Source organism: Stigmatopora nigra, chromosome 16 (assembly GCF_051989575.1).
Source record: "Stigmatopora nigra isolate UIUO_SnigA chromosome 16, RoL_Snig_1.1, whole genome shotgun sequence".
NCBI classification, from domain to species: Eukaryota; Metazoa; Chordata; class Actinopteri; order Syngnathiformes; family Syngnathidae; genus Stigmatopora; species Stigmatopora nigra.
In genome coordinates, this window is record NC_135523.1 from 274557 (window position 1) to 301729 (window position 27173).

The 27173-nt window shown below is 53.5% G+C and overlaps 7 protein-coding genes across 11 annotated transcripts; 3 read left to right on the top strand and 4 right to left on the bottom strand.

The window, feature by feature from the left end:
• Positions 1-160: 160 nt before the first annotated feature.
• On the bottom strand, positions 161-5963 carry LOC144209802 (cullin-1). Of its 2 annotated transcripts, none has more exons than XM_077736315.1 (22): positions 5785-5963; positions 4267-4654; positions 3984-4158; positions 3732-3899; positions 3607-3657; positions 3454-3544; positions 3192-3355; positions 2961-3123; positions 2766-2896; positions 2601-2708; positions 2424-2530; positions 2283-2331; positions 2089-2220; positions 1896-2013; positions 1745-1821; positions 1553-1671; positions 1374-1479; positions 1245-1292; positions 1083-1165; positions 905-1010; positions 729-842; positions 161-660 (listed from the first exon to the last, which is right to left on the bottom strand). In XM_077736315.1, the coding sequence occupies exons 2-22, from the start codon at positions 4404-4406 to the stop codon at positions 580-582; spliced, it is 2331 nt and encodes a 776-aa protein (XP_077592441.1). In that variant the 5' UTR covers positions 4407-4654; positions 5785-5963; the 3' UTR covers positions 161-579. The 2 variants fall into 2 exon arrangements, with proteins under 2 accessions (XP_077592441.1, XP_077592442.1); XM_077736316.1 differs by lacking the exon at positions 5785-5963 and adding an exon at positions 5579-5725.
• Positions 5964-6582: 619 nt separating this feature from the next.
• Positions 6583-11895, bottom strand: ezh2 (enhancer of zeste 2 polycomb repressive complex 2 subunit). Its single transcript, XM_077736437.1, has 19 exons — positions 11351-11895; positions 10668-10791; positions 10458-10586; positions 10255-10374; positions 10026-10146; positions 9740-9898; positions 9555-9669; positions 9311-9474; positions 9140-9237; positions 8907-9081; positions 8621-8787; positions 8425-8560; positions 8194-8319; positions 7913-8091; positions 7740-7835; positions 7569-7650; positions 7419-7499; positions 7276-7360; positions 6583-7207 (listed from the first exon to the last, which is right to left on the bottom strand). Exons 2-19 carry the CDS (start codon positions 10782-10784, stop codon positions 7147-7149), a joined length of 2211 nt encoding a protein of 736 aa, XP_077592563.1. The 5' UTR covers positions 10785-10791; positions 11351-11895; the 3' UTR covers positions 6583-7146.
• Positions 11896-12427: 532 nt separating this feature from the next.
• eif2s3 (eukaryotic translation initiation factor 2, subunit 3 gamma) lies at positions 12428-15354 on the bottom strand. Its single transcript, XM_077736033.1, has 12 exons — positions 15094-15354; positions 14861-14934; positions 14509-14572; positions 14316-14443; positions 14136-14257; positions 13980-14074; positions 13756-13914; positions 13546-13680; positions 13229-13468; positions 12970-13139; positions 12721-12893; positions 12428-12634 (listed from the first exon to the last, which is right to left on the bottom strand). Exons 2-12 carry the CDS (start codon positions 14927-14929, stop codon positions 12571-12573), a joined length of 1419 nt encoding a protein of 472 aa, XP_077592159.1. The 5' UTR covers positions 14930-14934; positions 15094-15354; the 3' UTR covers positions 12428-12570.
• A 296-nt stretch (positions 15355-15650) lies between these two features.
• On the top strand, positions 15651-19658 carry klhl15 (kelch-like family member 15). 3 transcript variants are annotated; one of them, XM_077736031.1, is made up of 8 exons: positions 15651-15887; positions 16407-16568; positions 16633-16771; positions 16891-17079; positions 17178-17402; positions 17541-17702; positions 17773-18173; positions 18286-19658. In XM_077736031.1, the coding sequence occupies exons 2-8, from the start codon at positions 16549-16551 to the stop codon at positions 19049-19051; spliced, it is 1902 nt and encodes a 633-aa protein (XP_077592157.1). In that variant the 5' UTR covers positions 15651-15887; positions 16407-16548; the 3' UTR covers positions 19052-19658. The 3 variants fall into 3 exon arrangements, with proteins under 3 accessions (XP_077592157.1, XP_077592156.1, XP_077592158.1); XM_077736030.1 differs by having other exon boundaries at positions 16410-16568; XM_077736032.1 differs by lacking the exon at positions 16633-16771 and having other exon boundaries at positions 16410-16568.
• A 235-nt stretch (positions 19659-19893) lies between these two features.
• On the top strand, positions 19894-21783 carry LOC144209646 (MICOS complex subunit MIC26-like). Its single transcript, XM_077736081.1, has 8 exons — positions 19894-20010; positions 20358-20423; positions 20631-20762; positions 20843-20930; positions 21030-21125; positions 21213-21304; positions 21393-21482; positions 21547-21783. The coding sequence occupies exons 1-8, from the start codon at positions 19993-19995 to the stop codon at positions 21604-21606; spliced, it is 642 nt and encodes a 213-aa protein (XP_077592207.1). The 5' UTR covers positions 19894-19992; the 3' UTR covers positions 21607-21783.
• Positions 21784-21964: 181 nt separating this feature from the next.
• Positions 21965-23518, bottom strand: LOC144209647 (diamine acetyltransferase 1-like). Its single transcript, XM_077736082.1, has 6 exons — positions 23231-23518; positions 22724-22775; positions 22561-22641; positions 22388-22489; positions 22285-22325; positions 21965-22207 (listed from the first exon to the last, which is right to left on the bottom strand). Exons 1-6 carry the CDS (start codon positions 23291-23293, stop codon positions 22031-22033), a joined length of 516 nt encoding a protein of 171 aa, XP_077592208.1. The 5' UTR covers positions 23294-23518; the 3' UTR covers positions 21965-22030.
• lztfl1 (leucine zipper transcription factor-like 1) lies at positions 23006-27043 on the top strand. Of its 2 annotated transcripts, none has more exons than XM_077736080.1 (10): positions 23006-23738; positions 24622-24746; positions 24817-25011; positions 25186-25243; positions 25325-25396; positions 25476-25541; positions 25872-25949; positions 26032-26208; positions 26268-26371; positions 26607-27043. In XM_077736080.1, exons 2-10 carry the CDS (start codon positions 24670-24672, stop codon positions 26623-26625), a joined length of 846 nt encoding a protein of 281 aa, XP_077592206.1. In that variant the 5' UTR covers positions 23006-23738; positions 24622-24669; the 3' UTR covers positions 26626-27043. The 2 variants fall into 2 exon arrangements, with proteins under 2 accessions (XP_077592206.1, XP_077592205.1); XM_077736079.1 differs by lacking the exon at positions 23006-23738 and adding an exon at positions 24120-24432.
• The last annotated feature ends 130 nt before the right edge of the window (positions 27044-27173 follow it).

Below are 27173 nucleotides of genomic sequence, written 5' to 3' on the forward strand. Positions count from 1 at the left end.
GGGAGGAAGGCGGCGACTCCGCCTTGAGCCTGGGTGGGGACGTCAACGGTGCCGCCATATTGCATGTGGCGCGCCAATAGTACTAAAGCGTCTATCCGATTCAAATCAACCCAAAAAGGCATTCAAACATTTCGGCGGCCACAAAACGATGCGAGATGGATTAGGAAACCTTTTCTCGTTTATTTCTCACACATTTAGAAAATGAAGCACACTATACAAATGTCCTCCGGCGAGAGAGAAGCGGAACATGCAGAAACCTTTGGATATGGCTCTCCGATTGGCTGAAGGCTAATATCGTGAGTTTGTTGCTACGGCGAGCGGTCGCTCTCGCGGCCGCCGCCACCGCCTCCTCTTAAAATGTGACCCTATTTACAACGTGCGTCAGCTTCCTTCATCGCTGACGGGAGAGCCTCGAGGTCAAGAGTTCAGACCCGGCCAGCGTGGGAGCGAGCGCCGCCACCACCGCCACGCCGCCATCCTCCACACTTTACGACGCAGACGGGGGACAAAATAATCAAATAAAATCAAGAAAACGCAAAAATAAAACGAGCGATGGAAGGGGCGGAGCGTTTTAGGGCCTCATGCCAGGTAGCTGTAAGTGTCCTTCTCGCCGTCCACTCGCTCCAAGTACTCCTTCTCGATCAGGATGTCGATGCATTTCTGGGAGGGGGCGAAAGAGGGCGGTCAGCGGGGACCCCGGGCGCGGCTCGCGGACGGGCGGACTTCACCTTGATGACGGGCACGCGAGGTTTGAACCGAGACGACAGCTGGTTGAGGACCTCGGCCAGCAGCTGCTGATGCTTCAGGACCTTCCTCATTTTCATGATCCTCACAATGGCCGCCTGGAAGAAAAGAGTTTCACCAAAAGGGAAGCCGACCGGCCCGCACGCCCACGCTTTCTCACCTGGATGAGGAGCTTGCGGTCCTCCTCGATGTTCTTGTGCGTCGTTTCCTGCTCTTGCTTCTGCTCCGTCTTCATGGGCACGTTGATGTTGACGCGTAACTTTTTACTACCGGCGGAGAAGGAGGAGAGCGGGGGTGAGCGGCGAAGCAGGAGTTGGGCCAAAATAAACTCGGCTGACTTTTTGTAACCCAGAAAGAGTTTGATGACCGTCTCGGCTTTGAAATCCACTTCGTCCACGTTGGCGTTTTCGTCCTCCAGAACCTGGCGAGAAGACCGGTCGACGGATGTGGAAAAAAGGCGAACGGTGGCAGCCGGTGGCGACCGGTTGCTGCCCACTCACCAGCAGTTTGGACTTGAGCAAGATCTGCAGAACTTGTATGAGGATGTCCTGCCAGGAAGAAAGTCAAGGCCTTCTAAAGCTTCGGTTGGCGCTGGGAAGAATGGGCTGACACCCGTGCGCTTTTCATACCGTTTTGATCTGCGTGCTGTCCGAGAGCTGCTGCACGGTGTAGCTGTCCTCCGTGTTGTACTGCAGCAAGATGGCCATCTGGAAGGTGGACGCCTGCAGCGTGTACCTGGGCACAGGCGAGCCGGGGTCAGCGCAGTGGCCTTCCGACCGCCTAGCTAGCCAACTATCATTTCCCGTACCTGTTCTTGAAGCAGTTGGCCACCAGCTCGCCTTTAGACAGGTGGTACAGCCACGTCAGCTTCCGGCCGCTGTGTCTGCTGGCGTAGAAGGCCGTGAAGCGCTGGTAGCTCCTCTCCAGCTGAGGGCGTGCAAGGAAGAAGGCGCCGATAAAGCCGCGTGGCCTGGCCTTGGCGGAGGCTCGAGCGCTTTACCTCGGAGGGGAGCGCAAAGGTACAGGACTGCTGGAAAGGCCACGAGCCGGAACTCAGGACCTGGATGCTGAAGTCCACTGGAAAGACACAAAGTCACGTTTGGGCGGCAAATCTCGCTGGGGGGCGGCGGCCATTCGGGCGAGCGACTGACGGTCCAGGGGTTCCGAGTTGGTGAGGTGCTTCTTGAATTGCTCGTTGAGGTCCTTGCTCACGCCGATGTCCTGGAACATCCTCTGCAGTTTGGACGTGTACTCGAAGCCGCACGCTTGCTGCCGTAGATCCGGGGGGGGGGGAAGGCGCGGTCACAAAAAGGTCGGCAGGACGTGGGCGCCGGCTCCTCCCACCTTGAGCTTGGAGATCATGCTGGCCTCGGCGTCGTCGCTGGCGCTGTTCTGGTGGACCAGGCGCTTGGCCAGCATCTTGGCGTAAAACTTCTGGAAAACGTCTTTGTCCTCGATGTACTTGAAGACCACCATCTGGGAGACAGACGGGTGGCTGCAAAGAGCGCTCCGGGAAAGCGCCTCCGCCGTCCACTTACCACTTGGTTCAGCGTGTCCTCCAGCTCCGCCTCCTCGGGGTTCTTGGAGCTGGAGAGCGACAAAAAGGGATCAGTTGAAATGGCCACATCCCATGGCTAGCAATTGGCCACAACGCTAATCTAAAAGAGGAAGAAAGGAACCTCTTCTTAAGCAGAGAGTCGCAGTATCGGGCCAGCAGTTCGGGCGACTTGCTGGACGACTGCGCCATCCTGGTGACGGCGTTGTTGTTGATGAAGCGGCCGCACGCCTGAGCACGCAAAAAACAATCAATCAATACATGACAAATCAGGCCCCGCCCACCAGAGACGCCGCCTCACCTTGTCCAGCGCCGCCACGAAGCCGGCGTCGTTGTTGAAGGCCGACATGACCAAGGCGTTGTACTTCTTGTGCACGTCCAGCGTGGTCTGCACGTACACTTTGGGGTCCTGAAAGGTCAGAGCGTGAGGAGGGGGCGGGAGCGAGACGGCCGGTGACGCCCTTACGTTGAGCGCCGCTTCGCCACACTTTTCGATGGCGGCCAGGCCTTGGTTGTGGATGTGGGTCTGCAGGAGCTTCTTCAGCTCTCCCAGGCCGTCCGTGATGCGCGACACCAGGTTGTACATGCGTCCCAGGTCTGCGCGGGACCAAAAGGAAATCAATGAATCCATCATAGCATCGAGACGAGCCACAGCCCTCACCTTCGTTCTTGTCGGCGTCCAGTAGGTTCTGGAACTCGGTGTGAAAGATCTCCAAGTGCTTCTCGATGAGGACCTGCTCGCACTTCCTGGCCAGCTCGTCCTGCGTGGACTCGTGGAGGTAGACCTGCACGCGCCGCTGCTCCTCCAGCAGCCGCGCCTCCGCCTGCCGGCCGGCCATCGGCGGGCCGTCAGTCGTTGCCCTTCCCCCGGCCTCCCCTCGACGGAAACTACCTTCTTCATATACTCGGTGACGGGGTTCTGCTGGAGGAACTCGGTGCTCTCGCGCGTGTAGAAGCGTTCCGTGTCCGTCAGGAACTGGCACTCAAAGTACTCCTTGTAGACGGACAGCGTGGGGCCTTTGGCGAAGGCGTCCTCCTCGTTCAGGCCCAGCTCCACTGTGGGGCGAGGCAAAAGGTCACTTGACGCCCAGAGGCCGGCCGGCCGGGAAGCTCTCTTTCTTTTTTTTTTTTCTTTCCATTTCTCTTGCACCGACCGTAAGACTGCACCACGCCGCTGATGAGCCGAGTGTTGATGGTCTCGCCGTTCCTCTCGCGCTCGATGAGCTTGAGCACGGCGTTGGTCACCTGCCGTGGGTGGCGCTCAGAAAGGAGGCAAAAAAGAAAGGAGGAGGCGGACGGGGGCTCACCTGCTTGTTGAGGGGTCTGAACAAGCACTCCCTCCAGGTGACCAGGGCCAGCTGCAGAGAAGAAAGCGCGAGTGAGCGAGCCATTCCCCGGGCCCGACGGCAGACCGAGGGGCCTCCTTCCCGACCGAGTAAATTTCGTAGATGCCCTTGCGTCCCTCGTCACACTCCCGTCGGACCCAGTGACGGTTGAGGTAGGCGCAGATGCCGTTGAGGACTTTGCTGGAGAAGCGGTAGTCCTCCCACTGCTGCGTGTAGAACTTGAGCACGCACTCGTCCATCAGGTCTTCGCCGTCCTGGAAGAGCACAACGCCCCGGCGCGTCAATGGCCCCGCCCGATAGCCATCCGTCCATCTCCCGTGGGCTCGTCGCCGCCTCACCTTGAGCAGGCTGGTCAGGTAGTTCTTCAGGAACTCCTTCAGCCTCTTGTAGAGCTCCAGGCCCACAAACTGGGCTCCGCCGGAAGTGTTGGTTTTTTTGGAGGGCTTGCTGGGGGGCACCGAGCCCCTGCCCTGGCTGGACTGGTGCACGCTGGTGCAGTAGTTGTACACGTGCCTGAAAAGAAGCGTTGAGGAAAGCAACGGGCGAAGGTGAGTGTGCGGGGTGCGGCGAAAACCACTGAGGTGTGTGCGTGTGTAACCACTGGCCACCCGCCAAGGATACGTGTAGAGTTCCATGTATCTGGACTTGGCCATGCTCTGCCTGGTGTAGACCTGCTGGATGCCGGCCCGAAGGTCATCCCAGATCTGGTCCAAGCCGATCTGCTTCAGGCCGTGCGGGTTCTGCGTGCGGTTGGACGACATGGCCGCGGCGGTGGCGCTGCCCAAGCTGGCGGCCGGCGGTTCCCCGGCGCTGTTGCCGGGCGGCGAGGCCACGCGGGAGCGGCGGTGCGGTCGGGGCGACGACGCGCGGCTCTCACAGGGCGCGCTCCATCGGGGAGCGGCGACGGCGAGGGGAGGACGGGACGGGGAGGCGCTCCCGCTGGCGATGTGCAGGTGGCGCTGTGTGCCGCACCTACACCCCAGAGCTTCCGCGCTCGTCACCAGGTGACCTGCCAGAAAAGAAATACATGAAAAATCATGCCCCGTCTTCGGAATGGACGTCCGGCAACTATGGACCGACCGGGAGGAAAAAAAAACAAACGTGCTACTGATTTGGCACGGGTGACCCTCGACTAGACCAACCACAACGCCTCCAACGAGGACAACACCTCACACTGCACGCCTGGCGACAACAAACTCAGCCATAATTATCCGGGGATGAAAATATGATACCGGACCCGGTCTGAGTCCGGCTGTCTCCGGCGCATGTAAATGAAACCAAATCCGTGAAAAACAGCCTGCCTCGAGAGAATGACTGGCCGAACGGGCTCAGGGTAATCTTCATTTTGACACATTTTTACCAGCTGTCAGCTCCCATTTGGACAACGAGTTAACCATGAGCTTCCTACGATTCCAAACTTTTGACCCCTTCGAGTTATAACGTTGTAATGTTGTATACACTTGGCTGAAATCACGACCCAACCTATTACTACCACGACGACGTCCGCCTACCATTTCTTTCGATAGGCACATTTTCCCACCACGATTTGGACCCCTGTGTAGCATTATGATTAATATTTCGTTTCCTTCAAACCCTCCTTAGCAAGCGTATCGTCGTCAACAGAATCGGAGCACCTTGCTGAAGTAAGCCAATTGGTTCGTTAAGACGCTAATGACATTGTCACTGTTGCCCCGTCACAATCGCTCCCGTCGGATAGATGACTCGTCCACCCGACGTCCCGACCGTTCTTCGGAAGAGAAACACATTTGTTTCGTTACATTGGAAGTGCGTGGCTGTTTGCGTGAGTCTCTCACTGCGACGCCATTGGTACTGTTAGCCGAGACGCATAGCCGCATTTCGGACGAGTCACGTTAGCTTCGAGGACGACTTCAGGGGGGAAACATTCTCACCGTTGGCGTCGAAGCACACTTACCGCAGCCCACAAACCCCCACGGCTACCTTTGGACGAGCGAAAACGCGCCGCTCGGGGAGCTTATGTCAGTGTTTAAAATGGCAGCCGAACCGTCAATAATGAGTCAGGAAAACACGCCACTAGCCGCTAGCTGTAGCCGGCTAGCTGGTAACTGACGCAAATATAACGAGGGGGAGAATCAGAGAAAATCCCCAATGGCTTCTTACCATGTTTATAGGCCGTGTCGGCCGCTGGGTCTACGATGGGGAATCGTGTGAAAGCCGACGGTTGCGTCCTTACGGCCCGCCGCTACTATGCTGCTAACTCGGCTAACGCTGCTAAGTGTCTTTGGTGGGCACAAAGATGAGCTCAGCTAGCGGAGATTCGCGATGCGTTCGCGAAACCGCGGAAATCTCCAAATTTACCTCCCTCGCCAGCTCAAGCCCGACTTACTGTCACTTCTCACGTTTGAAAAGCAGCTGGACCTGACTGCATAATTTTGGTAATTGGTGTAGAAAAATTGAAAAGTAATGAAATATAATATTTAGAATTTGACCGTAACAGTTTGGGCATTGGACTGTGCCTAGGGAAACTAAAATTGTATGACAATGAAAATGTGACAGTTCAATGCAATTCCATTACTAATTGAAGAATTCTACAGCTATGCATTAAATGTCACCAGTTAAGTCTGAAATTCTTGACAATGGTTAACTCTGTGGTTTTTATTAAAACCTTATTTCTTAACTTGTTTAAATAGTCGTGACATAAACGGCTGCTTTGTCGATGGGTGCCCTGAACTCACCACGACGTCACATTGGAGGCTCCCTGAGGGCATGTCAATTGAAGACGTTTATTTGATAATCATTGAAGGGTTAGGATTTTAAACATTTCAAATGAGTATAAAATCTGCAATGTCTTAGGTTGCATCAGTAGCTTGGCTTGGATGGGATTCGGGGGCAAACGCTTGGTTAGCGTCATCGATTGCTGCTCCTGGAATGAGTGTACGTAATAGAAATGATCAAAAATGGGCTTTCAAGACTTTATTGAGCATTTCTACAAACAAAATCTGTGTAAACAAAGTCAGCACCATGTTTTTTCCCTGGGTAAGTATCGATAGTCAGTTGATTCTTTGTTTTTTCACTCAAGGAATTTGCCAGAGAATATATCTGGATTTTCCCCGTTAATTCATTTGTCGCCATTAACGGCACCAGGCATCCAATCCATTACAAAGTGGGCGGGAGGCCAATGAACAATTGGCTCTTTGATAAACTCCTTTGAATGCACATTTATCATTCATGGCACAAAAAGTGTTATTAGAAAAATAATTTTCAATTTTGCCTCCCACCGGATTTGGGTCCCTGAAGGTCGGGGCACTGACGACCAACAAAATGTTCCAACGGCCAAATGAAAGTTAAAAAAAAAGTCCTGTTTTACACCTTGGACAGAAAAAAACAAAACACCACAATAGGAAATCTTCCTGAAATGTTTTCTTTTTTTTGGGTGGGGAAATGCCGACCGTCGTCCTGAAGGTAGTTGCTGCGAGTGCTGTTGAGAGTGTAAGTAAGGCTGGCCGTCAACGACGGACCCGGTCACGCCATCTCCATCTCGCGCTCGATGCCCACGTACTTGAGCGCGTCTGCTTGACTGTACCTGATGACGGAGACAATCAAATGTAGTCAAAAAACAAACCTCCTCTTATGAACTCAAAGTGACCCCACCTGTAGTCAAAGAAGAGTTCTTCCCCCGTCTGGATGGCGCGCTTGGCAAAGATGCCGATCCTGTGGTCTCCGTTCACCATCATCACTGCGGACCCACGCTTAAGGTTAGCCTTTCTGACGAGCCAAAAGCCACGCACGCATACCTTTGGCGTAGCAGTTGGGGTTGACCGAGTGGTTGGCGAATCGAATCTTGTTGCCTTTGCGGGTGGCGTCCACCACAAAGTCTGGAAGCGACAGGACCCCAAATGAGCAAAAAGTCGCCGCTACGCACGGCGGCGGCGCCGCTTTCCTACCGTTGTTGAGGTTGAAGAGGAAGCTGCACATGTATTTGTCGTAAACTTTGCCCCTGCGATCCGCTTCATCCTGGGAGATGATCTGAGAAGGATTTCAAGTTTCACCAACACTGACAGACACTAACTTTGTGACGTGGAGGAAAAAAGCTGCAAGTGAACTTAGGTTCATACCTCGCCGCAGTACTCGGAGATGAACTCGTTCTTCTGGACCGGCTCCTTGATGAAGATGCCCCATCCCGCCACGTCGGACGGCGCCAGGAGGAGGTGCTGACACGGAGCGGAAGAAAGCAAAATGAGCGGGTGGCATTTAGGAAGGAAGGAAGGACAGAAGAGCATCCGTCAACCTTCTTGGCGCCCCTCTGTATGGAGCAGTTCTTGCAAGAGACGTTCTTGCTGTCCCAGTGGTCGGCGGCGCCGCAGGTGAGGCAGAGGTCCGGGTCGCATTCCCTGACGGCCAGGTAGCACGGGCACTGCTTGGTGTTGCACTGAGCTTTGCAGCGGCAGCCCGGGAAACGGTTCTGGCCTGCCCAACGGCGCCAAGGGTTACGCCGTGGGCGGCGGGTGTCCGGTCGCGGAGGGCGGCCGGTCGCGGAGGGCGGCCGGTCGCGGAGGGCGGCCTTCTTACACTCGGAGCTGCACTGGCAGAATTTCTCGCAAAAGTTCTGGGCGGTGACGCACGGGCAAGACGAGTCGCAGGGCTGCCTGGGGTGGTCGCACGGCTGGTAGTTGTACACGTGATTGGACGAGCCGTCTGGGGGGAAAAAAGTGAAAAAAAATGCAAAAAATATCCTCTTTCGACTACTGCAAAATCAAGTGGGCTCCAAAATGGCGCATTTCTCTAAGCACCAATACCAACCTTTCTTGAGCTGGATCTTGCGGCAATGCGTGGCCCAAAGTCGGTGCTTCCTCTTCTTCTTCCTGGGGGGCGTGTCCTCGTCCTCGGCGGGCGCGCGGGCGATGATGCTGGACTCTTTGACCCGGAACTCGTAGACCTGCGTCAACGGGCGTCAGCGGCGGGCCGGCGGCCATCTTGGGCCGAGCCACTCCTTTACCTGTCGGCACGTCTTGCTTTCGATGAGGCGCGCGATGGCGCAGTAGTTGTCGTAGTAGGTCCCGATGAGGACGCGGAAGAGCGAGGCGTCGGCGCCGCTCCACTCCGCCGTCTGGGCGGCCAGCTGAAGCTTCAGCTTGATGGGCGTCGGGCAGCGAGAGTTGCCCTCTGACAAGCGAGCGCGAAAACAACAACAAATCTCTCATCCATTTGCATTTCTACCGTCTTCTTATTTTTTCTATTTATATATACATCTCATTATATATTTTTATCACTTGATTAGAAACCTGAGCTGCTGCCGCTGTTGTCGTCATCGTCGTCGTCTTTGTCGCCCTCGCTGTCCGTGTCTTTGGCGGTGGGCGTGGCTGGGCGGCTGCCGCCGTTGGCCGCGCGTCGGCGCCGGCGCCCCGAGGCCGAGCGCTTGGAGGGCGTCTTGGCCCGCTCCGCCGCGCCCTCGCCGTCCTGGGGGGAGGCCGGCGTCAGCTGAGCACCCGGCGGCCGTTGATTGGGACGTGCTCACCCGCGGCAGGTTCATGTAGCAGTCGGCGCCGCAAGGCTTGCCATCCTCCAAGTTCTCCAGGTTCTTGCGTTTGTACGTGTTGGGCGTGGCGTGGAAGGCTGCGCCGGGAGGCGGGCCAGAGCGTCAGCGGGCGACGGCTAGCGAGCGGGCGGGCCACGGCGAGCCACTCACGATGAAGGAAGCAGTCGTATTTGAAGCAGCGTCTGCAGAAGAGCGTGTGGAAAGAGTGCAGGCTCTGCTCGCGCTGGACCGAGCGGGCGTTGGGGCCGTCGATGTTGGGCGTGCATTCCGGAGGCAGGGCGCCGGGGAGCTGCTGTTGAGTCAGCTCCTTGTACCTGACGCACAGATGTACGTCTCTACGCGTCGGCAAGTCAACAAATTCTTGAAATGGCTCGGGTGTTTGGGCCTTCCATACTTCTCTTTCAGCTCCTCCGTGGTGCCTTTGTCGGGGAACATGGCCGAGATGGCTTCAAAGATCTTGTCAGAGGGGAACTTCTTGTTGCGCTCGTCGTCGCCGCCGCCGCCTCGGCCTGCGGCGCGCAAACCCTTTGAGCCCCAACTCGGTCCGGAAGGCGGCGGGGGCAGCGGCCAGAGGCCTACCCTTGCTGGCATCGCGCGCCTCGTCCCGCCCGTCGCAGGCGCTCTCCGTCTTCTCCGTCTTGAAGTCCGGCTCTTCCTCCTCGTCTTCCTCGTTGTCGCTGTACTGCGCCAGAGAAGCCACCAGCTCCACGAAGATCTCGTCGTTGATGAAGCCGCACTCTGGGGAGGGCGCAAAGTCGTGGACTTTTCGGGCCCCCTGGACCGGGCCGCCTGGACCGGGACGCCTGGACCGGGCCCCCTGGACCGGGCCCCCTGGACCGGGCCGCCTGGACCGGGCCGGACTCACCTCTGTCTCCGTGGACTTTCCCGTCATAGTTCTTGATCAGCTCCTCGATGAACGTGCCGTCCTGGTCCAGGATCTCGTCGCCCATGTAGGGAATGTTGTAGAGCACCGTCTCGTCCTCCACCTGTCAAAGATGGAGCGCGGACATCCATTTTCCCCGTCGGCTCTTTGGCCGCCGTCCGTCCAAAGAGGAAAGCGCGCCTTTGTGGACGCACGACTATTGATTTCTGACCATAAAGTTCTGCTGCAGCGGCGACCACGAGTACATGACGGGGATGGAGGCCACGGCGTTGAGGGTCTTCAACGGAATGACCTGGCGGGGGAACTCAGAGAAACCGCTGTCCACCGTGCACTGCCGAGAAAAAGGCGAGACGCGTCTCAAGGACTGGAGCGCCGTCCGGGCCTGCCGCCGGGGGGGGCGGGCGACAAACCCACCTCTCGCGTGCCTCTGAGCGAGCCCACCGACGTCATGATGTGAGCCGGCTGGATGCGCCGAGTCTTCCATTCTTGGTTCAAGATGTCGGTGCGTTCCGAGATCTTCTGACGGTTGCTGTTGAACATGGTCTGGGGAGAAGAGGGAAGCCAGACTGACAGAGGGATTTGGAAGGAGCGACAGCGGGAGAGCGGGACCCAACGTCAACAAACCTTGACCTCGTCGGCTCGCCGGAAGCGCTTGAGCTGGCGCAGCCGCATGTACTCGGACTTGACTCTCCTCTTCCAGCGGGCGGGACCTTTCTCTGCACGCTTGCCGGTCAGCACCATGATCACGCTGAGAACAAACCGTGACAAACGTCCCCACGATTGTGACCTTGGCCTTCATACCAGTGGTTGTAAACGGGTACATTTTGATCTGGCAGACCACCATTTTGTCCATGGCAACCTCGAGAAGAAACTACTGCCGACACGTTCAAAACAGAGCTAACACACCAAGTGACGATGTCATGAATCATTCCATTTCATCTATGAGTGTAGAGAAAAAGACGTGTCCATTTTAAATGTTATCTTATTTCTTGGCTGGAGTTGACGACGTAACTTTGAGAAGAAAACGCCTCGCCCAAGTTAGGAAAAGAGGTGTCCAAGGCACACTATACACAACAGGTTAGCAAGAAATGGAGTGTTTTTTTACCTCCAAAGACAACACATTACACGCAATTACAGTCAACCGAGTTGAGACTTGGGAGAAGAACAATAACTCCCAACACCTGACAGCCGGGCACGACGCCCGGCCTAGCTTTTTCAAAGTTCCCCGACCTCACTAAACGTGTCTATCTGGTCGTGAGAAAAGCGACAAATGTGACAGGTGTGCTCGAAAGGTCAATTCGTCTTACCTGGCCTGCGGGATTCCGTCGTCATTCAAACTGGAAGGGGCAAAGTGGCAAAAGTTGCTCCTTTGTGCGTCGCCGAGGAGCTCTCGTCTCTCCGTCCTCCGGCTAGCTTGCAACTCAGCTTGTAGCCGAAGAGGAAAGAAACCTTTCACTTTGGCGTCACGCGGACTCGGCGTCACGTTGGCCCGGCGTTCTGGTCCTTTTTTTAAGATGGTTGTCGTTTGAAAATAAACAGTACCCGCGTTTCGGCCCTGGAACTGTATTGTTGGTCTTCCGTAGCCGGCATTGACGTGGAGCTAGCTTCGCTTTCGGCGGCAGCGGAGGTTTCAAGAGGCGCCAAACGTTTGGGCCAATCGCAGGCATTGACATTAGGCGAGGCGAGTGTCCCGTGACTCAATAGGCCGGTGGTATCAGGTGCCCGGCCAATGGAAACTCACGAGCGGCCCGGGGCCCTCGGCGGGGGACATGTGGACAGGTTCCCTTTGTTCGCCCGTCACAGAAAATAACACGGTTTCGATGCCAAACATATAAAAAAGTGAATGTCTTTACGTGGATGACTCTGACACCTGTCACTTGTCACCCTAGTAGATACTAAATTTGACGACATTCCGTGAAAGAAATGAGATTACGACGGCCGAATAGTCGTTCAAACCCCGCCCCCAGAGGACGCTCATTGGCAGTACGGCATAATTCAACTACCAAGACAAGCATGAGAAAGAAATACTGTACAGAACCCAAACATATGAAAATAAATCATTTGATGTTTTCAAAGCATTTTAGGAATAGTTTGGATGAATTCTTGACGCACGGTCACAACAATTTGGACATTTGCTTTGAAATTGTCAGTCCAAGCCCTCTTTTCTGAGGACTGCCAAATCCTTTATTTCTTCAAGATTATTTTGTGTAATAAACCCCAAATAAGAAATGTCCCTCCCCTTTTAAACTCAACATTTTTCCTTGGAATGAAAAACCAAAAATGGAATCCCAAATGACCTTTTTTTAGAGGCTGCCCTCCCAAAAATATTGCCAATTTTAAAAGGTAAACAACAGAGGAGCAGGAAATGAACACTCAATTCAATGTGGAAGTAAAATGTTACTATTTATTTCAGTTTTAGTCACTGGTTTGCCCGCCTTTTGGTCCTCTCCATGGATTTTGAAGAAAAAGAAGGCCAAAGGGTTACAAATGTTCTTCATTGGAGAGGGTGCGCGTCGTCGCCGCTCGCTCAGTCGTCGTCCACGGTGGGCGTGATGGTCACGCCTCTCCTGATTCGCCCCCAGCCGATCAGCCTGCTCAAATGGACATGGGGGTCAGATGGGAGAGCGCGCCCGGTCGGCGCCCAGTCGGCGTCCAGTAAGGGCGACCGCTCACTCACCGCCAATGCTTCTCCACGCGGCGGCTGAGCGCGATCTTCTCGTCCACTTCGGTGCAGACGGGATTGGTGAGGACGATCTTGGCCAGATCGGCTTTGACGGCACTGACGCGGCCCCCCGTGGAGAGCGAGCCGATGTTGACCATCAGCACTTCGTTCTTGGACAGCTTCTGGACCTGGAAGAAAAAAAAGGAAGAAGAAGGTCAATGGGTGTTCAATGGGAGTTGGAGTTTTTCCCCTTCCGGCGCTCACCTTGGCGGCCTTCTTGTCCCCCTCGGTGCGCACGCCCAGCAGCCTACGCAGCAAGAAGTAGGAGATCTCCAGCTCGGTGAAAATCTCCGGCAGCTCCCCGACGGCGCCCAGCACCTGGCCCACCATGCGGTCGGCCCGGCACAGCGTGGGGTCGATCTTGGTGCCCACGCCTGGTAGAGCGGGCGGGGAAAGTCGTGAAAACACAAGACGAGCAGAGCAAAACAAAAAACAAAAAAAGCAGGCGAGGCGAAAGACGGACCGATGAGCCCCCCGGGCGCGGCGTACTGAAGGTCGTTGTGCTCGGCGCAGAGCGAGACGATCTTGGAGAAGATGGGCTTGCACATGAGCTTGCCCTCGTGGTCCTTGGAGACGATGCCCGGCCGCACCTCGATCTCCTGGCCCACCTTGAGGACGCCCTTAAGGATGCTGCCTCCGGCCACGCCGCCTTTCAGGTCGTCCACCTCGCAGCCGGGCTTGTTGACGTCGAACGAGCGGATGACTGAGGGAGAGGCGAGGGCGACTTACTCCTACCCGCTCCTTTGACCCCCCCCCCCCAATGGACGGGCGCGCGCTCACCGATAAGGCGGGGCTCGGAGGAGAAGTCTCGCACGGGGACGGGGATCTTCTTGACGATGTACTCGCACACCACCTCGATGTTGTACTTGAGCTGAGCGGAGATGGGGATGATGGGCGCGCCCTCCGCCACCGTGCCTGAGCCACACAGCCATTTTGGATGAAGGGCCGGCCGCTTAAACGACGCACGGAGCTCGGGTGAGGCAAACGCACCTTGAACAAACGTGAGTATCTGTTCGTACTGCTCTTTGGCCTGGCTCTCCTTCACCAGGTCGATCTTATTCTGCAGGATGAGGATGTGCTTGAGCTTCATGATCTCGATGGCGGCCAGGTGCTCCGACGTCTGCGGCTGCGGACACGACTCGTTTCCCGCTGGGAGGGAGGAGGCTCAAGGTCAGCGACCGGCCCGACGGGTCGAGGCCGACCGGCGCGCTCACCAATCAGGAGGAGGGCGGCGTCCATGACGGCGGCCCCGTTCAGCATGGTCGCCATCAGAATGTCGTGGCCGGGACAGTCCACGAAGGACACGTGCCTGCGGGAGAGATTTTCATGGTTTGTCAGCCGTTCGGGAAAAGTAAGCGGCGGGCTCGCACCTGACGAGTTTGAAGTCGCCCTTGGTGCCGGGAATGTCGGTGGGGAACTCGTCAGGGGTGCTGCTCCCGCAAGAACGGTAACACTCGGGCCGGGGGCAGCTGGGGTCGTCCAGCATGTAGATCTGACGGCACGGACGTTAGCGCGGCGCGCCAAAGGGCCACCGGCAGAGCACGACTTACTTTGGCGTTGGCGTAGCCCAGCTTGATGGTAATGTTCCGCTCCAGCTCATTTTTGAAGCGGACGGTGTGAACGCCCGAGATGGCCTTGACCACCGTGGACTTTCCGTGCGCCACGTGCCCGATGGTGCCTGCGTTTGGAGAGCGCCAGACGTCAGCGGCGGCGCCACTGGCGGGGCGGACGGCGCCGACTTACCGATGTTGATGGTGGCCTGCCGGCTGATGATCTCGGGGGAAAGGGTGGTCAGTTTGGAGACATCCTGCAAACAGAGGGCTCTGTGTGAAAAGCTTCTGGCGAGCAATACTTGATCAAGATGCCATGTCAATAACACAAATGTCCAATCCAAGTGCCATGTTACACAAGTCCACTTGGACGTTTTTCGTAGAGCAGTTAACGGTGGCTAACAGCTTGCTGAGCGCTCAGTGTGCCGGGCCAGTAGCTTAGCACCTGACAAGCCACATTTGTGGAAGATAAACATCCGCGAGATGCCACAAACGTCCCGGAAACATGTACGCGATGGGCTCAGTTGCGCGATGCGAGCACTTACCAAAGTTTTAAGGTCTTGTTTGGCCAAATGAGGCTGGCTTAACGTGGTACCCGAGTCGTCGCCCGCCATCTTGACTGAAAAAGGAAGGAAATTGGTGGCCGAGGATGTTGCCTGAATTCAATCATTCAATTCAAACGTCTCCACTCCGAAGACGTATTGTCTTTTCTGAAAAGTGACTTAGTTTTGTTTGGAAAAGAAGGACATTTAACGCCAATGAAAAAGATGGAACTTACACTGACTTTTCCCAAACAATGACGCCGGGGTCCTTTCACTGCGGCTGATGCAATTTGCAGGTACTGTCTAAAAACTTCAAGCCAATAAAATGGTGCGACCACTGACGTTGATGAGAGCCGTTCACATTTGTTTATCAGGAGTTCCCCCCAAATATTTAGCTATAATGTCGACTAACACTTTCCTCTCTATATGTGGTGAGGCGAACTCCGGCTGTATTCTTTCCGCGTGTTGACTCTGTCGTGGAATGATGACGACAGAGGTCACGATTTCGGAGACCTGTTGTGGTTCCGTGTCCTCAGAATAAAAACCAAAACAAAGGTTTTTAAACATCCCCAAAGGTGTTATCATTGTAACTTCGTAAGAACGAGACCATTTATTGAATTGCATTTACATTCTGGGAGGAAAGTGTAACATCCACTCCAAATTGTATAATAATGCGAGATTCATATAATAAATTGGTGTTTGATTCCCTTGCAATTTTACATGGCAATATTAAAGATGAATTTGGAATCCCGAGCAGTGTTTTTGTTGGACTCCCACGCGTCGGAGAAAAGGGAAGTGACGCACACGAAGAAGCACGAAGAAGATGGCATCCACAAAGCCCACTGATCGCTTTGCTTTGCTAGCCGTCCGCTGTTGAGTCGAGTCGAACCGGGGTTCCGGGGCTCTGGGGCTCTGGCGCTCTTGGCTCCGGTCTCCGGCCCGACAGCATGGCGGGGTCCTTCCGGACCTGACGAGCCGCCAACCCTCATGTGCCCGACAAAGACGTCTCGTGTGGATTCTCGGCGACGAGGTGAGAGCACTCATTTAGCCGCTAAGCTAAAGTTGTCAAGCCCGGTCCGCCCCCTCGGAACCAGTCCATTCGGAACCAGTCCATTCGGAACCAGTCCATTCGGAATCAGTCCATTCGGAACCAGTCCATTCGGAACCAGTCCATTCGGAACCAGTCCATTCGGAACCAGTCCATTCGGAACCAGTCCATTCGGAACCAGTCCATTCGGAACCAGTCCATTCGGAACCCCGACACCGGTGAAGTATTGTCGCGGCGCTACGATGCGTCCTTCTCGTGAACTTTCACCCCAGCGTTTCCGGAGCTTTACTTTGAAATGACCCGGCGAGGCTCTCACCTCGTCCTAAATCGGGACCGATAACCCAAGTCTCCAACATTCACGCTAGGCTTGCAACTAATCGCGATTGACCGGTCGATATGAAGTGTCATTTGGCCCGATTCCTTTATATTCTCGCTGATTCCCTCATAGTTTGGGGGCGTGTAAGTATTGCTTTTCATTCACATGTTGCCTTTGTTTTCAAGCAGGCTGGAAACGCAAACACGGGAAATGCCAGCGGCACCTCGGAGCCGGCGCCCCGGAAGCCGCCAGTGAGGGTCTTTGTTAACGTCGGGCCGGCACGGTGGAGCGCTGTCCTCTGATTGGCTGGGACCAACGCCCTCTGACATGCCCGTGGCCAATAAGAGGTGGGTACATGAGATTTGCCGAGTTGGCCTTTCTCAAGGCTGGCTGGATCTCGCCGTTTCTCAGGTGCGTCATGTCGGGGGCGGACGCGGAGGTGTACCTCTCCCAGGTGCACGACGGCAGCGTGTCGTCGGGCTTCCGGGCGCTCTACGAGGAGCGTCTGCTGTTGGACGTCACGCTGACCGTGGAGGAGCGTCACTTCCAGGTGGGGAACGCCGAGCTCCGCCCTCTCACCCGCCGAGCTCCGCCCTCTCACCCGCCGAGCTCCGCCCCCCCCGTCAGCCGGCCGACGCTCACCCGTCTGACCGTTTTGGCCCTTTTCAGGCTCACAAGGCGCTGCTGGCCACCCAGAGCGACTACTTCCGCGTCATGTTCACGGCGGACATGCGCGAGCGGGACCAGGACAACATCCACCTGAAGGGGCTGACGGCGGCGGGCTTTGGCCACATCCTGCGCTTCATGTACTACGGCTCGCTGGAGCTCAGCATGGCCACGGTGCAGGAGATCCTCCAGGTGACCTAGCCTTCGTGGGCCGGCGGGACGGCGGTGGCGCGAGACACGGCCCTCCCGCCGTTGGCCGGCCCGCCCACCGTTTGCCGGCCTGGGCGCAGGCGGCCATGTACGTGCAGCTGACGGAGGCGGTGGACTTCTGCTGCTCCTTCCTGCTGGCCAAGATCTGCCTGGAGAACTGCGCCGAAGTCATGCGGCTCCTGGAGGACTTCAGCGTGGGCGCCGAGGGCGTGCAGGAGCGGCTGGACGACTTCCTCCTGGACAACTTTGTCCCGCTCATGAGCCGAGCCGACTTCCTGTCCTACCTCAGCCTGGAGCGACTTCAGGTGGGCCGGGCCGTCCTTCTCTTGTCAAAACTGGCCCAAATAGAGCCGCGCTTGCGACTCACATCTTGGCCACCAGATGGCACTAGCTGGGTGGTCAGGAAGGCTAACTTTCGGCAACTTTTTCCCCCCCCCCCGCAGGCCTACCTGAACAGCGACGCCCTCAGTCGCTACCCGGAAATCGAGTTGTACGAAGCGGCGCAGTCTTGGCTGCGGCACGACCGTCGGCGCTGGAGACACGCCGACGCCGTGGTCCGCTCGGTCCGCTTCTGCCTCATGACGCCCGCCGACATTTTCGAGAAGGTGGGGGGACACCCCGTTCGGCTTGGTGTGGGGTGCCATCCCGTGATTTAATTCAAATGTTCTTTTCCAGGTGAAGACGTCAGAGTTCTACCGCTATTCCAGGCAGCTGCGTCAGGAAGTGGAGCGGGCCGTGGGCTACTTCCACGACGTCCACCGGCAGCCGCTGGCCGGGACCCGGGCCAACCGCGTGCGCTCGCGGCGCCCGCAGACGGCCGTCTTCCGCGGCATGATCGGCCACAGCATGGTCAACAGCAAGATCCTGCTGCTGCGGCGGCCCCGGGCCTGGTGGGAGCTGGAGGGCCCCCAGGTGCCCCTGCGGCCCGACTGCCTGGCCGTGGTGGACGACTTTGCCTTCCTGCTGGGGGGCGAGGAGCTGGGCCCCGACGGCGAGTTCCACGCCTCCTCCAAGGTCTACCGCTACGACCCCCGGCAGAACTCGTGGCTGCGCATGGCCGACATGTCCGTGCCCAGGTCAGGCAATTATTCCCTTTAAAAAAAAAAATCGATTTGAAAACCATTGGTGAATGCCATTTTGCCCGCCACTAGAGGGAGCCTGCACTAAGATAAGGTATTGGACTTTCAGGTCGGAATTCGCCGTGGGCGTGATCGGCAAGTTCATCTACGCGGTGGCGGGTCGCACGCGGGACGAAACCTTCTACTCCACCGAGCGCTACGACATCACCGAGGACCGCTGGGAGTTTGCCGACCCGTACCCGGTCAACAAGTACGGACACGAGGGCACGGTCCTGGGGGGCAAGCTCTACGTCACCGGGGGCATCACCTCCTCGTCCACCTCCAAGCAGGTGTGCGTTTTCGACCCGGGCCGGGAGGCGGCGGGGGCGGACGGGGTGCCGGACTCCCCGCGTGGGCGGCGTGGGCATCCCGCCCCCGCCGCTTCCGCCACCGCCCCCGCCCCCGTCACCGCCTCCTGCCGCTGGGAGAACAAATCCAAGATGAACTACGCCCGCTGCTTCCACAAGATGATCTCTCACAACGGGAAGCTGTACGTGTTGGGCGGCGTTTGCGTGGTCCTGCGCGCCTCCTTCGAGTCGCAGGGCTGCCCGTCCACCGAGGTCTACGACCCGGACGCCGACGAGTGGACCATCCTGGCCTCCATGCCGGTGGGGCGCAGCGGGCACGGCGTGGCGGCGCTGGAGCGCCGCATCGTGGTGCTGGGCGGCCTGTGCTACAACGGCCACTACAGCGACTCCATCCTGACCTTCGACCCCGACGACAACAAGTGGAAGGAGGACGAGTACCCCCGGATGCCTTGCAAACTGGACGGGCTGCAGGTTTGCACCTTGCGCTTCCCCGAGTACGTGCTGGAGCACGTCAGGCGTTGCAGCTGAGGAAGGCTGCTTTTTAGTTTCTTTTATTTTGTTTTTCGTTGGCGCAAAAGCTTGCATCTATGGTTTTGCCTCAAGGGCGTCTTGAAATGTTATTTATTTAGCCGGCTATGCAGTATTACATTGTCTTTTTATTTATTACCGAGACCCGACATCTTTGTTTGTTTGGAACTGACTGTTGTCAAAGTGTGAATTTGGACAGATGGCCTCATTTCAAGAGCATCTTCTTTCTCTCCCACTTTGTGCTGCTGAGAAGGAAAACGACAAGCATGTTGTTCAAGTTAAATGCTACACAATCCTATCTCTTAAGTTGTTGGGGGTTCCAGAACATTTCAACCTTGTTGCTACTGTTATTTTAACTATGCACTTTTTCTTTTCTTTTTTACTGGTCTGTTTTATTTTTCTATGTCCACAGAAGTATCAAAACGTTCCTTTAGCTCATTTTAAAAAATAAAATACAACTTTCCACCTGCGGTCACATCTTACTAGGTTATCTTGCCAGCACTGAAATTGAAGCAGAGGGAAGACAAAGTTATCTAGAGACATTGTTCAATTCTCTTTAGAAACGTTTGTAGCTTCTTTCCACAAATAAATGTTCATATGGGTTGAATTTTCTGTGTCAGATCCTTTTTTTTTTTAAAATGCAATGTGAATTACAGCAAATTTGGGCTGTTCTTTTGTGTCTGGGCCTTGATTAGTTCTTTTTTTCAATAGCTTCTCTCTAAATAAACTTTGTAAAAAAAATTAAACTAGTAGTACAATTTTTTGTTTGTTTTTAAATATGTAGCATTTGAAATATATCTAATAGAAGCTGCCGGTGAGCTACGAAGCCGACACCCTTTAAACCATCTGTCCTAATAACACGATATCTATTCGGTGGTTTCAGTACGCATGCGTATAACCTTCCGAATTGCCGTAGAAAGCGAACGCGACCAGGTCAGATCATGTCAGATTTTAAACTGGTATGTAATCATTTACTTGTGCATTTCTATTATTATTAACACAATTCGGAGGGACATTTCGGTGTCAGTATAACCTTCTGGTTTCCGGTTGTGACTGCAGTTTTCTTTAGCTAGCAAAAAGTCGTGAGGAAATGATGTCCTACGATAAACTAACTGCTAATATTAGTGTGATGCTATTTAAAGAGATGGCTGAATGCTTAGCTAACAAAATGGTGCCTCTTGAAACGGTTGCCTTGACTCCTTTTGCATGACGCGTCGAGCTTTTCATTCATTCATTTTTCGTTGCTAATGTGACATGACTCCTCTTCGAATGGCGTGTATTTGTTGTGTGCTTGTTTCTCCGCCAGGCGTCGTTGTTTGCCGCCTGCGAGGCCGCAAAAAGGAGCCCTAAGCCGACTATGAGCATCGACGAGGTACGGGTTTCAGTCACATTTGATTGTATTTGCGTTATAAAGTGGAAATAGAAACCCATTATTAGGTAGTACTTTCATTTTAAAATTTGTAATGAGGCTTTCCAAGATGTACTGCTTGGGGAAAAAAGAATGAAAGTGAACACAAGTAGAATGGCTATGAAAATATACAGTGAAGAAAAAGGGCTCATTTGTGATTTTCTTTGTCAGCTGCCGTCTTTGTACAGTCGACCCGAAGAGGAGCGCCGCCGAGTGGAACCCGCCACCGCCACGGCTGGCGCCTTGGAGCAGAGCGTGGCGTCTCTGAGGAACTGGGCGGCGCCGTACGCAGACCGATGTCAGGTGCGTTGGACCGGCTGATTAGCTGCCGAACTTGAGACGGCACAGAAAGTCTGGACTCACTTTGTTTGTTTGTTTGACAGCAAAGCCAAAGAACGGCAGCGGGCAAAGTTGAGGAAGTGTACAAAAGGGCGGAGCCCGCCATATCCGCCTCCACTGCTGCAGTCACAGGTGAGGTGATATCATTTCCCTTTTAGATGAGATAACTTTATTCATCCCGTATTCGGAAACCAATGAGTTTTTTTTTATTTGGGTGGGTGGGGCGTTCAGACGCGTACCGCTGGTTGAGCGACCCTCCCCCCGACCTGTACCCCAGCGTGGCGGCGGTGGGCTTCTCGGGTTTCCTTGGACTCTACTTGGCCAAAGGTGAGCCACTCGTACGCCTTCCCACCACGTCCGATAAGATAAGACGCTCCTATTTTGACGGCGGCGTGGCTTGTCTGGCATTCACAGGGTCGAAGGTCAAGCGCGTGGCCTTCCCGCTGGGCCTGATGGCGCTCAGCGCCTCCCTTTTCTACCCTCAGCGGGCCGCCCTCATTTTCAAGGTTTGTGTATTTGACTCGAGTTTTTTTTTCCCTGTATCTTCACCGGAGACCCATCGACAATTTGTCTCATACTGTGCTCTTTGCGCAGGCGAGTCAAGACTCGGCGCTGGAGTGGTTTCAGAGCGGCCGGGTGGCCGTGGAGATGCTGTGGAAAGAGCCGCCGTTTGGCAAAAACAAGGTGAGTCTACTCGCCCGCGTCTACGAATCCAGATCCTAAAATAACAAGCTTCTCGTCTGTCAAGTCGGACGAGACGGAACGCCGAGAGGGCGGTGTTGGTGACGGCGGCGGGAAGTCTGGCTGATGACAACAAAATATAGCTCCAATTCATTTTTAGTGGCAAAGGATCGGCCGCTTTGGTCCAGTTGGATAGGACGTTTAACGCCATCAAAGAGTAAATATGTACATTACTGTTGTGTCAACATGACTTGTGGACATCCTGCAATTTTGGAATGGATTAAAGGACACACACAAGCTAGAACTACTCTTTCTTAAGTAGTTTTGTCTAGTAGAATGGTGGCCATCTTGGAAAAGGATTTCTCCTTAGCTTCAGTCCAATTTCAATTAGCCTCATCAGACATCAAATTGTATTATTATTTTAGGCCATGCTTACCATGTCGCATTAAAAAAAAATGGAAGAATGGGAGACACGCACACATCAGTTAACGTCATCAATAAGTTTATTTTTATTGCTGGAACAAGGACCGCAAGTCCACTTTGTGTCGGGGTCACTCCTCGGTGGGCGTGGCCATCTTAACCAGGCTGCTCTTGTCGAATCGGTAGAGTCTCCAGCCCTCCTCCTGCGACAGGTCCTCGGCGCCGCGCCGCTTGTAGTACTGGATGGACAGCTGGTTGTTCTCGGCCACCACGAACATCATCCCCGTACAGCGCGTCTTCACCGCCAGCTACAAAAAAAAAGTGGCACAACCTTTAGCTTTTGGAGGAATCGCGGGCGGACGGGTGTCATCGGGCGACCGCTCACGTCGCTGAGGCGCCGCAGAATCTCCGAGCCGATGCCGAGGCCTGCCGGGAAGTCCGGAGGTGAGATGGCGGCGGGCGGGGAGCGCTATTTGCGGGCGACCTACCTCGAAAGTCATCCATGACGTAGAACTCCTCCATGTAGAGCTGCTTGCCCACCCAGGGGTCGTACGTGAAGTAGTACATGGCGAAGCCCACCACCTTGGAATCTAAACACACGCCTTCCAGTTTAATACAAACGAGGAAAGCCCGGCTCGGCGCGACTTTTTGACCTCCTGACCTTGGCCGTCGTCCGCTCCTGGGATTTCGGCAAGGATGCAGTGGTAGAACGGCGTGTCACCAAAGCCGTCTTCTAGGAGTTCTGTCGAAGGGTTCGAATTGAAAAATCTCAATATACTCATTTTGGAACCCATGATGGCAGTCAAATGTCATTATTCACTCGCCTTGTTCTGTCAGGGTCACCTGGTGCTCCATGTCTTCATATTTGGCAAGTTCCTAGAAGAAGAACAAAGTCCTTGATATGTCACTCCAAAATACTGAGACTCCATTTAGAACTTATGAACCTTTGAGTTAAAAAAAAAAACGAGTTGAGTCAGGGTTAGGGTGCTTTTTAAAACGTCACTGGTATTAAAAAGGGGAGGAAGTCTCAACACAGGTATTTTTCCACGGATGGCCCCCGGCTGTTGTTTACAGAAGAAAAGCGGAAGTGAGTCATCGGCTCAGAACAAAGAATAACGACGGTGACGACGCACTCTTTCCACTTTATGCCTCGTTCTGAAGCTTTAAAAAATGTATTTTCTCGGATTGGGTGTCACGATTTTTGTTATACTTTCGATAGAGGCTTTCTTTGTGCGCGACCGTTCGACGTGACCCACTTCTGTCGGCCGTGTTGAGGGGTGGGGGGGTTAAAAATGGAGGTTTTAATAACGGCCCGGTGCGTTCAAGTATACCTTCACCAGTCGTAATATATCAGGCACATCCTTTGGTTCGGCCTTTCGCAAGTGATACTCCATTTTCTGCGTTTACTCTTTTTGCCTTTCGTGCGTAGTCCTCTGTAAGTGAAGTGAAAGATGAGAAGTTTCTTCATTCGCGTGACAGACGCTATCCCCTCGCAGTCAGCCGCTGGTCCGGACGAGTGGGTCGCCGCAAGAACATTCAGCAAAGGATGCCAACCGGCCGGGTCGATGCCAACGAGTACTGCTTGGACGCTTTGTTTACTTTGGTCTTTTGTAAGGGCTTCTTCGCTTCGTGATTGGTCGTCGCGCGGCCCGGCCTTGACACTCATTTTCACCCAATCCACATCTAGGTTTTGTCCACGTGACTGGTCCATCTAATCTGCTTCTTCCTGTTTATTATTTTATGAGTTTGTTCACATAAAAAAACGTGTCATATAAATAATGCTTTACGACTTGTTTGTCGAACTGGGTCGTTGTGTCTGGCGCCGTTTCCTCCCAATTGGTATCGTAAACCAGTCAATAACACGATGGACACTGTACTACACATGACATGTTCTTGTAATTTTGACAAAGCGTGATGACGTATAATATAGGCCGTACATTATTTGCAGTTGCAGTGTTATTTTTCTCTATTTTATATATAAAAGTGCCCATCTAATATTTCTGTCATTAAATCCTTGAGACCTAATGCACAATAAAGCAATTGAGCAGACAATACTTGTTGGCAAATATTTGTTATACGGTGTTTTTCTAACTATGGCCTGTGCTACGCAGTTTAGCTTTAAAAGTCCATATATAAGGCAAATCTAATATATTTGCCTTATATATGGACCTTTAAGTATTTACGACGACGTTTTACGTCACTGATGAACGTAAGGTCCTGCGTTTAACGTAGCTGCCATGAACGCAACGCTCGTAACCACGGCAATGACGCTATGCTTGTTGCTACATTGACTAGCCTGGCCAAGCTAAGAGATTATCTCCGAAGAACTGCGGCCAAAATTACTGCTTTTTACGCACTGCGAGTATATTATCAGCAAAAACAATTTCACCCTGGGCGCTACTAAGCTACGCTGAAGTAACTAGAATGTGTTTTCCTCTAAATCAGTTTTAAATTAGACGTGCATTTTCACCGTTGCTGCCATTTTGCGACACAAGTTAGCTAAATCAGTGACGCAAACATTACAACAACCATGGTAAGTACTTCAAAAACATTGGTTGTTCATGCTTAGAATGAGTTTTCATTTCGTGTAATTTATTGTATTTAGAGGCTTCATTGTGTTGTTGGCGAGGTTTTGTCGTCTTAAATTTAACGAGCAGTTTTTCCTCTGAAATGATGTTAAAATGGAGGATCTTGAAAAGTCCTGTTTCCTTTTCTCCCGTAGGCTGACATCGGGTGTAACGATCATCATCAGAATGAGGTCATCAACTACATGCGCTTTGCGCGATCCAAACGCATGTTGAGGCTTAAAACGGTGGACTCCTGCTTTGAAGAACTTCAGGACAGCAGGTGGTTTCCCTGTTTAGTGAGCATTTTGAGAGAACTTTCATGGATTTCATGAATAAGCGCGTGTCCCCAGACTGGTGGATGAGACCTTCACGGTGGACGAGGTGCGCGACATGCTGGACGGCCTGCACGCCGTGGTCCGTGGCGAGGTGGAGATGGAACTGATCAACACGGCGCACACCAACGTTCTGCTTCTGCGCCAGCTCTTCTTCCAAGCTGAAAAGTTCTACCTGCGCCTGCAGACGGACATTTCAGAGCTGGAGAACCGGTGATGAACAAAGAATCAACTATCAAAAGTTGTTTTCAAAAAGTGACCATCAATTGCGTGGCAATCAGCTTGAGCTTTTTAGCCCAATTTTCCAGTATCTTCCCATTAGCACAGGTTAATTACTTCCGGCTTTTACAGCAATGATCTGACTTTTGTATTGTCGCCCCGTTACAGAGAGCTCCTGGAGCAAATAGCGGAATTTGAGAAGACTGACTTTAAAGTTTCCCAAAAGGTGAGTGAGTTGTTTTGCAATTGAAACCAGATTGCAAAATAATAATAATAATGATTTTTTTTTTTGAACAATTTGGTGTAGTTGAACCAGGAAAGCAACAAACCCAAGTTGGCGCCGCTGAACGAAGGCGGCGTATCGGAACTTTTAAACAAGGTTTGAAGTGGGCCGTCCGGTCGGCCGTGGCGGTCAAAAACTGCAACGCCATTGTGTAACTTTGCTGCTTTTTTTTCAGGAGATTGCCAAACTACAAGAGGAGAACGAGAAACTTAAAGCTAAAATGCGCACTTTAGAATCGCAGGTAGGAAAGTCAGCACTTTTTACGCACATTCTGGAGACAAAATGAACCCCATAAGGTCACGTTTTGGGTGACTTAAGCCACAGTATGATTGACTATTCTTTCATATTGTACTTGAATTTGAGTTTATCGAAGGAAAATTTGATCAAATGTTAATCAAAAGCAGCGGATAATAAATTGCCACTATGAATTTGGAAAAAAAAAAAAAGATTGCTATCATTTGGCCATTCTCCAAATATCCAAATGGTTCCTGTCCAAAATGGATTTGCCGTCAATGGCAGCCAAGAAAGAAGTAGCAGGCGCATTGATAGCAAACTTCTCCTCACTTCAAAGGCCATGAATGTCCTGGAAGAGAAGAGCAAAACCCAGAAGGCCCTGGAAGATCTTCGGAAGGTGGAAGGCGACAAACAGGTACGCTAGGTACGGACGGACGGCATTTAAGCGGGACTTTTTGGCGAGTTCTACAAATGAGCCACATTTCTGTCATTTTCAGCTGTCGGCTCAGTCCAAGGAAATCAGCTGCCTGGAGGACACGGTGGCGGCCCTCAAGGAGGACTACAACCGCTCGCTGACCATCAACGCCGCCTCCCAGAAGGACCTGCAGGAGAACCTGGTGTCCACCAAGCACGAGCTCCTGCGGGTGCAAGAACAGCTCTCTATGGCGGAGAAGGTGGAGTGGACATTGGACCCATGACGGCCTCCTTTTCTGAGTGTCTTCTCCATTTTCAGGAGCTGGACAAGAAGTTCCAGCAGACGGCGGCCTATCGCAACATGAAGGAGATCCTGGCCAAGAAGAACGAGCAGATTAAAGAAACTAGGAAACGTTTGCAGAAGTAAGAGCGCAAACACACAGACGGCAAACAAAAACAAACTAACCATACCCCAATTTGAAATGTAAACAAAGTGGCAAACTCGTTTCTCCTGTACTATTCTGATAAATCAAAATGAAAACAGGGAAACACTGTGTTACCCCAAAAGAGGGCATTTTCACATCATGTAAATAGCGTGAAGCTAACGCTGTCACATTGCACGTTTGTTGACGTTTTTTTTGTATGGATTTTTTTTCAGGTACGAGCCCGACCAGTGAAGCGCCTCAAGGGGAAGTACGGCTAGAAAAAAGGGAACAACGAGGGGCTCTGCGGCGGCGGTGACGACGACGGCGACCTTAGTGACCTTGGCCACCTCGGCCTCGGCCTTTCACTCCCCCGACTGCCCTACAATTTGTGAGGACTCGTACCTTGGTATTTAAGCAAATATTAGCAAATATGTGTTTTGCACGGGTCCATTGGAAGCTGAAGCCGAGGTTCTAGTCGAGATTTGGACGGCTCCATAAGCGGGAGAACCTTTGACCCTCACGCGACCGCTCACTTATGTCTTTCTGTTCTGCTTATTCAATGGCGTGCTGTTTCGTTTGCTCAATTTTCTCGCCATCGACATAGATTAAATTCTATAAAAAACGGACACCTGGAACAAGGCTAATTGACGGCTTTGTTTGGCAAATTTAGAAAAATGACATTTCACAATGAGCACAAATGACAATGTACATGCTCCCTTTTAGCGATTAAAGTGGATTGGACGATTGACTTGTTCAGATTTGTATTTTTTTGTGGTGTGAAAGCTGATTTGGAGTGATAA